Source organism: Leucoraja erinacea, chromosome 3, assembly GCF_028641065.1.
Source record: "Leucoraja erinacea ecotype New England chromosome 3, Leri_hhj_1, whole genome shotgun sequence".
In the NCBI taxonomy this organism is placed as follows: Eukaryota; Metazoa; Chordata; class Chondrichthyes; order Rajiformes; family Rajidae; genus Leucoraja; species Leucoraja erinaceus.
Window position 1 is genome coordinate 53321744 of NC_073379.1, and position 9195 is coordinate 53330938.

General features: G+C 50.0%; 1 protein-coding gene across 2 annotated transcripts in view; it reads right to left on the reverse strand.

Annotated features, from left to right (window-relative positions):
* Nucleotides 1-7954, reverse strand: part of mfhas1 (multifunctional ROCO family signaling regulator 1) — an 82273-nt gene extending 74319 nt beyond the window's left edge. The window contains exon 1 of one of the 2 annotated variants that reach the window (XR_008723197.1): nt 4550-7954. Coding sequence is in view for 1 of the 2 variants with exons in the window: in XM_055632689.1 (XP_055488664.1) it covers nt 4550-7400 (2851 nt within the window). In the remaining variant the exon portion in view is untranslated. The remainder of the gene's footprint in view (nt 1-4549) is intronic. The other variant, XM_055632689.1, reaches the window with a different exon arrangement.
* Between the last annotated feature and the right edge of the window lie 1241 nt (nt 7955-9195).

Sequence of the window (9195 nt, forward strand, 5' to 3'; positions counted from 1 at the left end):
TAGAATTTAGGAGATTGAGAGGGGATCTTATAGAAACTTACAAAATTCTTAAGGGGTTGGACAGACTAGATGCAGGAAGATTGCTCCCGATGTTGGGGAAGTCCAGGACAAGGGGTCACAGCTTAAGGATAAGGGGGAAATCCTTTAAAACTGAGATGAGAAGAACCTTTTTCACACCGAGAGTGGTGAATCTCTGGAACTCTCTGCCGCAGAGGGTAGTCGAGGCCAGTTCATTGGCTATATTTAAGAGGGAGTTAGATGTGGCCCTTGTGGCTAAGGGGATCAGAGGGTATGGAGTGAAGGCAGGTACGGGATACTGAGTTGGATGATCAGCCATGATCATATTGAATGGCGGTGCAGGCTCGAAGGGCCGAATGGCCTACTCCTGCACCTAATTTCTATGTTTCTATTATTTTCCAACGATCAATAGATTTACGATCAGTTCCTGTGGATTGGAGGATAGCTAATGCTTTCCCACTTTTCAAGAAAGGAACGAGAGAGAAAACGGGGAATTACAGACCAGTTAGTATGACTTTGGTGGTGTGAAAGATGCTGGAGTCAATTATTAAAGATGTAATAATGGGGCATTTGGATAGCAGTAAAAGGATTAGTCCAAGTCAACATGGATTTATGATTTTACAATGCATTTAAGCCTCTCCCATTTTTATGAGATGAATTCCTGGAATATGTAGGAAGTTTATTGTAACCTAGTGCTACTTGCCTGAACAATGGATGATATATCACTTAAATGCAATTGTTTTCAGTTGTGTGGAGAGACCTGTATATTGAAAATGAGTTTTGTCTCTAATATGTCAATTTACCTTAAATGTAGAAGAGCTTATTAAAATCTTCTTACAAAGACCATTAAGTATTTTCTATCTATCCTCTTTTGGACCCAAGGCATAGCAGAGCTGCCAACTCTCACGAAGAGGTAAGGGAGGGAGAGATGGAAGGGAGGGAGAGAGGGAAGGGAGGGAGATCGCGAAGAGAGGGGGGAGAGAGAGAGAGAGAGAGATCGAGAGAAGAGAGGGGAGCGAGAGATCGAGAGGGGAGCGAGAGATCGAGAGGAGAAGGGGGAGAGGGAGAAGGGGGAGAGGGAGAGGGGGGGGGGGAGAAGGGGAAAAAGGGGGGACAGGGAGAGGGGGGGGGAGGGAGACGGGGGACAGGGAGACGGGGGAGAGGGAGAGTGGAACGATAGCACATTATAACGCGCAGCCGTCCCATTCCGACCAAAGATTATAGAGCAGAGCTCCACTAGCATCTTTGATTGCGGCCGCCGCCACTGAACCCCCCGACCCACCATTGCACCCAAAGATGATAGAGCAGAGTTATATAGTATTTGATTGCACCCTTCTTCACGGCGGGCTTGTGATCTTTGCTTGTGATGTCTTGTATGTATGTGAGTGTTGTTTGCTATGTCCCTATGTTCGAGGAATATAATGGGTAACAGCCGCCCATTCTCGGACTTGAATCTGAGCTTGAAAAATCTCCTGGTCACTGGACCTAATGTGTCCGCGGGCCATATTGTGGAGACTAATCCCTTACAAAACAAAACCAAAAACGTACAGAAGTGTTAAAATTGTCTTTATTATTGTGGTGAGTAAAGAACTATTAAAAATAAGTCTAATAACTTTCTAATGTACCGACAAACCCAGTTTCCCAATGGCCGTTGATGGGAGAACAGAAAATAACATTTTCACGACAGAATAGCGACTGAAAATAATAAAAATATTTTCTCACCTTTCTTTTTTATTGGGGAACCTAAAGAATGACAGGTCGGGTCGTTTAGATTTACGATTAGAATACTTGATAGCAGAGCAGTGAGATGAAATTTAGATAAGGACGCCATGACAGTGTGGGGGAAGCCCAATAAATGCCTCGAAAAATGGCGTCGACGATCACACACGTCATACTACGCGTTTTTCGAGGAGTGGTCTATCTTGCTCCTCTAGGATCTTTGCCCGCGAGCTCCCGATGTCCCAGTCCACCGGACCTGCGGCTGCGTTGCTGGAGCCTCTGAGCCCCAGGAGTCGAGTCGCAGCAGCGAGTCACCACTGCTCCTCACACTCCGAGGCAGACCAGCCCCACTATGGTGTGTAGTCCGCAGCTCCGCAGTCTCCCGAGCCCCCGGGTCGTTCAGGTTGGAGGCCGCTCCACGGCGCAACGACAACGGAGACCCGACAGGGAAAAGGTCGGCTCTCCCGGACAAGGAAGAGATTTTAAACGGTTTCCCCCGCCCCCCACATATACACATTTAAAACCAGTATTAAAAAACACCAACACTACATTTAATTAGACAAAAAATAAAAAAAAAGACAGGCAGGCTGTAGGGGCCGCTGCAACGGGTGAGTCTGATCTGATCTGTGTGTGTGATCTGATCAGCGGTGGTTAGTGATAGGAAATGATCCATGTCATTGGGGATAGCATCAACTCCCTCCATTCGTTTTTTTACAGAGGATGTGGAACAGAGAACAGAGAATGCAAGTTTGCTCATTCATAGAAGGGGTGAAACCCCCTTCTCCAGACTCTCAGTAGGGCTGATATTAAGCAATGGCTGAATCTTGTTATATTATAACTTGAAGTTACTAAATAAGACACTGAGCCTTTTGCCAATATGCAGGTCAGATACTTACGTCATCATGGCAAATCTGATCACAATTTTACTATCAGTTGCATACTTGCTGCTATAATGGCACACAACATTAACAACTTTGTAAAACACGAGTACTAACTGCAATTCTTAATGCCTCCTTCAGAAAGGGCATCAGTTAGAAAGGATTCAGCAGATGTAAGCAGGAATAAACCACCATAGGAGTGATATTAAATGGCATGGGACTATTTTCACTGAGGCAGGAAAAGTCAGATTTGATAGAGATAGTGAAAAGTTACATTTTGAGTTCTTACGCAATGGAATATTTTGCAACATGGTTAAAGCTGGGAACTATTGAATCTTGGAGAAATTGGATAAGACATTGAAATGGGACAGAGGAAAAGTGCAGGGTTTGGGGATTAATTCCAGATTGTATCAGTGAAGTTCAGCATAAACAGAGTGAGCCGAATATTCCTTCTCTAGGTTTGACATTTCTACTTGTTTAACAAAGTCCCTAATTTCAAAGTTCTTACCAATGTGCCTAGGCCACTGAGGTACGTGACACTTCATCCATTGCAAAGTATTTCACAGCCCAGTTCTAACTTGCTCTGTCAACCTCCACGATTCCAAGCTGTCTTGGTCAGCAGAGGTCACATTACTGAGATGCAGATGACTAACTCTATGCTGGGTTCAACAAGTCTGTAACTAAATTAGAAGCTCCTTTTCAAACCACCTGGATCATAAGAATATTTTGGAATGTTCAAGCAGCTTACAGATTAATCACTTGTTAGCTTGTGCAACTATTATCACCCACCTCATCACTGCAGGCTAGAATCCAACCCACTTTAAATACGCTGGATGCTCTTTATCTGCCTACTAAGAATGACAACACGAGACACCCATCCTCCTTTCCTGCAGATCTTGGAATTACTTGAAATGGAAATACACAGCTCGTGCTCAAGCTCCTAGACTATCTTCCAGACAAACTTCATGAAATTTTAAAGAAAGTTAGTCCACAGTCCATCTACACTTCACGCTACCACAGGAAATTAGCACTCAACGACCACTCACACCCTGGTCATTTCCTCTTCTCTACTCTTGCAGAAGATACAAAACCTCGGAAGCAGGTACCCCAAGATTCAGGAACATATTTTCCGCTGTTATCAGACACTTGAGTCAACCTCTCATAAGCTAGGTCCGAATACCCAATCTTCCAATCTACTTTGTTATACCATTTGCATTTTTTTCACCGCTGCACTTTATTGTAGCTGTAATATTAAATTCTGCATTCTGTTAATTTTATTTTTTGAACCTCCTGATATATGGAATGGTTGGCTGGACAGTACGTAAAACAAAACTTTTTTCACCGTACGTGGTTTTATATTGAAATAATAAACCAATAGATTCTTACAAAGAAGAAAAACTTTTGTCCAACTCCTTCCTGAAAATAAACACAAAATGCTGGAGTAACTCAGCCGGACAGGCAGCATTTCTGGAGAGAAGTAATGGGTGACGTTTCGGGTCGAACCCTTCCTCAGTCTCGATCCGAAATGTCACCAATTCCTTTTCTCCAGAGGTGCTGCCTATCCTACGGAGTTATTCCAGCATATTGTGTCTATCTTCTGTGTAAACCAGCATCTGGAGTTTCCTCGTACGCATCTTTCCTGAAAGGTCTGGGTGTCTGCACATTGAACCATGCCCTGCCATAATTTTGCCTGGTCCATCTATCAATAGTCTTTTTGCGACTTTCTCATTGGTCTTGGTTATTGCCCACCCCACACATGGGCATGTGGCCATCAAAACTGCAGGTACAACCGCCCCCTGCAAATGCCAGCCGCACTTTCAAACCAATCTTAATGTAAAGGTATTAATGATGTAAAGCATACATAAAACAGATACACAGACTTATTGAATCACACAGGCAAGAATTGCTGAGGCAGTTGGGAAACACAACCTTACCTGGGAAGGCGTGAGGATTTGAGGACCCTCTTTTAAGGCACTTGGAACACAGGACGTGCACAGAGAAGTATAATCCCGGCCACTCCTGGAGGAGCACGTTTAGTTCTTCCACCAGAGGGATTATGGCTTGCCATGCAGTCCAAATATTTGGCAAGGTAGCGTGGCTGGCAATAGATAAGGTGTCCGCTTGCAGACAGCTTTGGGAGGGTTTGTGGCTGATGACCACCGGGACCTTGCCCCTGTAGGCAAAGATCTGATATTTGCCATCTGACCGCTGCACAATGTGAGAGTTGATCTGGACGCTGTATCTGGCAAATAGGCCTGGTGGGAACAGAAAGGGGAAACTGTACTCCACCTGTAACTGCTCGACGGCGATGGGCTGCCCGGAGAGATTGAAACCATTGATCCAGGCCTCGGCGTGGGGCACCTCGTTCTTCACGTAGCTGGGGAACTTGAACCACACCGCCGCGCCGTTCAGAGGGGTCGTCTTGGGCTTGTTGAGACAGTAACTGAGCCCCATCTTCTCCAGCAGCTGCAGGATGAGGTGGAGGTCCTGCTGCGTGTTGATGTGCGGCTTGAGCAGCAGCCGGATAACGTGCAGCGGGAGCAGCCCGTGGAGCAAGAAGCCCTCCACGAAGTGCTGGAGCTGCGCTGCCCTCAGCTCGTCCACGTCGGCGCCGGCCAGCAGCTTGTGCAGCAGCAGCGACGCGTCGCGCTGGAAGAAGACGTTGAGGATGTCGATCAGCCCGGTCAGGTTGTGGAAGACGCACTCCCGGAGGGGCGGGCTGTCCTCGAAGTAAAGCAACTTGCCGCTTTCGTGCAGGTAGGACAGGGCGCTCTGCAGCCGGTCCTCGGTCAGGCCGGCCTGTAGCCCCAGGCGGGCAGAGTCCCACCACGACAGCCACAGGCGCTGAGGCCGGTAGTGCAGCTCCTCCAGCCGCTGCCAGGAGCGGGGCAGCACCCGGTGTAGGTTGGGGAAGATCTGGCGGTGCTCGGCCACCGACAGCAACTTGTCCTTGAGGCGGCCGATGCCGGCCGGCCGCCCGCGGCAGCAGCTGACGCCGATGACCGGGGACAGGATCTGCAGCCGGTGGTTGAGCAGGTACTGCAGCTGGGCCTTCTTCCTGCGCAGGTTCTTCTCGCACACGCCGTAGAAGGGGGCGTGCGGGCTGGCGGCCCGCAGATCCAGCCCCCGGCCCTGGCCCAGCGCCCCGTCCACCTGGCCGGCCAGCGCCTGCATGCACTCCACGTCTCGCTTCTCCTGCACGGCGATCTGCTGGTGGATGTCCAGGCATTTCTCCTCCACCTCCCGCTCGCTGCACTCGTCCACATGCGCCCCCACCACACACACCACGCCGTGGGGCACTCGAGCCCCCAGCAAGTGCAGGTAGTACCCGACCTGTTGGTAAAAGCGGCGCGGCGCGTACGCTCTCAGGCTCACCACCAGCACATACAGGGCGCCCGGCGAGAGGAAGAACGGCTGGATGGGCTCGTAGTTCGCATCCCCAGCCAAATCGTAGACGATAAAAGTCAGGTTGTTCTCGGCGTCCGCCACCCACTGGGTCACCTCGATGCCTTTGCTCTGCACGGCCGGGGAGCTGAGTTTGCTGCCGACCAGGCACTGCCGCAGCGAAGTCTTGCCGGCGTCCTTAGGTCCCAGGAGCACCAGCTTGAGTCGGGGTTTGAGCGCCGGCTGCGACAGCGCCAGCTCCTTCTGGTAGGCCGCGATGTAGGGGATGCCCTTCATGCACACCTCGTAGGGCGGCTGGATCAATGGGTTATCCTTGATCTTCCACAGGCTGACTTTGGAGAGCTGGCCGAACGAGTCGGGCAGGATGGCGATCTGGTTGCCCTGTAGCACCAGCTCCTCCAGGTGACACAGGCTGACGATAGAGTCGGGCAGGTAGCGCACCCTGTTGTTGTCCAGCCACAGTGTGGCCAACCTGGACATGTTGCCGATCTTCTGCGGGATCACAGACAGCCTGTTCCTGCTCAGGTACAGCTCCTCCAGGCTGCACAGCCCCAGTAGGGCGCTGGGGAAGTCCTCGAACAGGTTGGAGGACAAATTGATCATCTTGAGCTTCTCCAGGAGGCCGAAACTCTGGGGCAGCGAGCGCAATCTGTTGTTGTCCAACATCAGGCTCTCCAGCGCCGTGAGTTGGCAGAAGGTCTCGGGCAGGTCGGACAGTCTCAGGCCGCTCAGCCAAAGGATTTTCATGGAGCGCAGCTGCAGGATCTCCTGCGGCAGAGCGTCGATCTTGTTGCCCGAGAAGTCCAGTTCCTCCAGCTCGCCGAGGCGCAGGATCTGTTGCGGGAAGCAGCTCAGCCTGTTGTGGTCCAGGTCCAGGGTCCGCAGCCGCTGTAGCTGCCCGAAGGTGGGCGGCAACTGGCCCAGCTCATTGAAGCTGATGTCCAGCTCCTCCAGGCAGAGTAGCGCGGCGATCTGCGGCGGCAGCTGCTGCAGCTTGTTGTGGCTGAGACACAGCTTCTTGAGGCGCTGCAAGCGGCCCAGCTCTCCGGGTAGCTGCGCCAGGCAGTTGTGAGCCAGGTCCAGCTCGGCCAGCTGGTCCAGGGCGCAGACTGGGGCGGGCAGGCGGCACAGGCGGTTCCTCCGAAGGATCAGCGCCCGCAGGTTGGTGAGCGACGCGTCCAGGCCATCGGGCAGCTCCCGCAGCGAGTTGTTGGCCAGGTCGAGGATCTGCACCTGACTGATGTTGTCGGGCAGGGAGAGGCGCTGGTCGCCGGCGCTGCTCAGGCTCAGCTGCCGGAGGTTGCTGCGGAGTTTCCTGCAACGCAGCGCCGCCTCCCGCCACACTTTGACCGCCTGCACGCTGCCACTGCTCTCGGCCATTGCGCCGCTCCCTCTACATGGTCAGCCGCAGGCCACGGCCGCCCTGAGCGCCGAGTGTCCCGGGCTCCCGCCACCACCTTGTGCCGGAGCCATTGACCGTGATAGTGGAAGGGGGAAGCTGAGCTCCCGCAGCCGGCCGGCCCGTCTACACTATCTATCTGTCTGCACTGCCTGCCTGCCTGCCTACCTACCGCTGTCTACCCGCGGCCGACAGCTTCAAACCCCTCCCTCGCCTCCCTTCCGCAACCAATAACACAGCACGCCGGGCGGAGCCGCCGCCCCTCCGCACACTCCGGCTCAGCTTCGTCGAACCGACCGTAACAAAGAGCAGACGAAATGTGTAAGAAGGAACTGCAGATGCTGGGTTAAACCGAAGATAGACACAAAAAGCTGGAGTAACTCAGGCACGCAGCATCTCTGGAGAGAAGGAATGGGTGACGTTTCGGGTCGAGACCCTTCTTCAGACTGGTTAGGGAGAAGGGAAATAAGAGATATCGACGACAATGTGGAGAAATAAAGAACAATGAATAAAATATATGAAAAAAGTAACGATGACAAAGGAAACAGGCAATTTTAAGCTGTTCGTAGGGTGAGAATGAGAAGCAAGTGCGACTTTGGCAGAGGAGGGATAGGGAGAGAGGGAGGGAATGCCGGGGCTACCTGGAGAGGAATCAATATTCATACCAAAGATCATATCTTACTCTTGTATTTTTTATTAATACCTCTAGGCTGTAAGCTGCCCAAGCGAAATATGAGATGCTGTTTCTCTACTTCAGACCGAGGCAGTGAGGCTAACCCGTGTCCAATCTATCCCGATTAAAAGGATCGGCAGTAAATGACAAGAACACACCCCTTCGTTCAAATAACTCGTTCACTATTACATTGTGTATGTTTTGTCCTTTCCTGTTATAATTTAAACATAAAAAAAACGGTATTATTAATTTCTGACCTAATTTGGCCTTTGCAAGTTATAATTCAACTCGGTTGTAGTTGATCGCTACAAAGGAATGAAGGCTGTGGTTATGAGGGGTAGTTTTGTAATTGGAGATTCCGCTTTGAAATGCGACGGTAAAAAGAATGAATCAGCCGTCATCATACATTTACCTTCTCGCTATCCCCTCCTTTGTTGTAAAAGGCACACATTGCGAAACTTTCATTTCCCTCTTGCAAACTGAAACCTTTGCTCACCGAGGATAGAATGTTGTTAAAGGAACCCAGCGTGTGATTCTGTTTTTCATGACAAGATGCTCTGTTTGGGGTTCCGCGACTCTGATCTTGTAATAGTTTTGGAAAATAATAGGCAGGTTTTAATTTTCACTGTTCCGGTGCAGAACAAAGGTAGGTTCATGGAGAAAGTTATTGTAACCATTTGGTGCTTGCAAATCTCACTATTTCATTGGAGAATTATACACCTCAGAGGCAATGACATTGTACCCTAAGATAAGGCAAATTATTACATTGAATTAATGTACGAGTTAGCATAAATGATGCATTGAGCTAAGGGAGACACAAGAGGCTGCAGATGCCGAAATATGGGGCAAAAAAAAAACAAAGGAATTAATTATTTTCTCCCCACAAATGCTGATCGACTCGCCGAGTTCCTCCAGCAGTTTGGTTTTATCCTTAAGGGGTTATTTGGTTAAATTACAGTCATGAGAAGCATAGGAAGAGAGATGTAAAAATTACCATGGCATTAATAAGGGAATTGATATGTTTTGTTCTGAAGAATGTAATAAAGGATTTGTACAATAAAAGCTATAATTTAGAAAACTGAAGTTAGGATATAAAAGAGCAA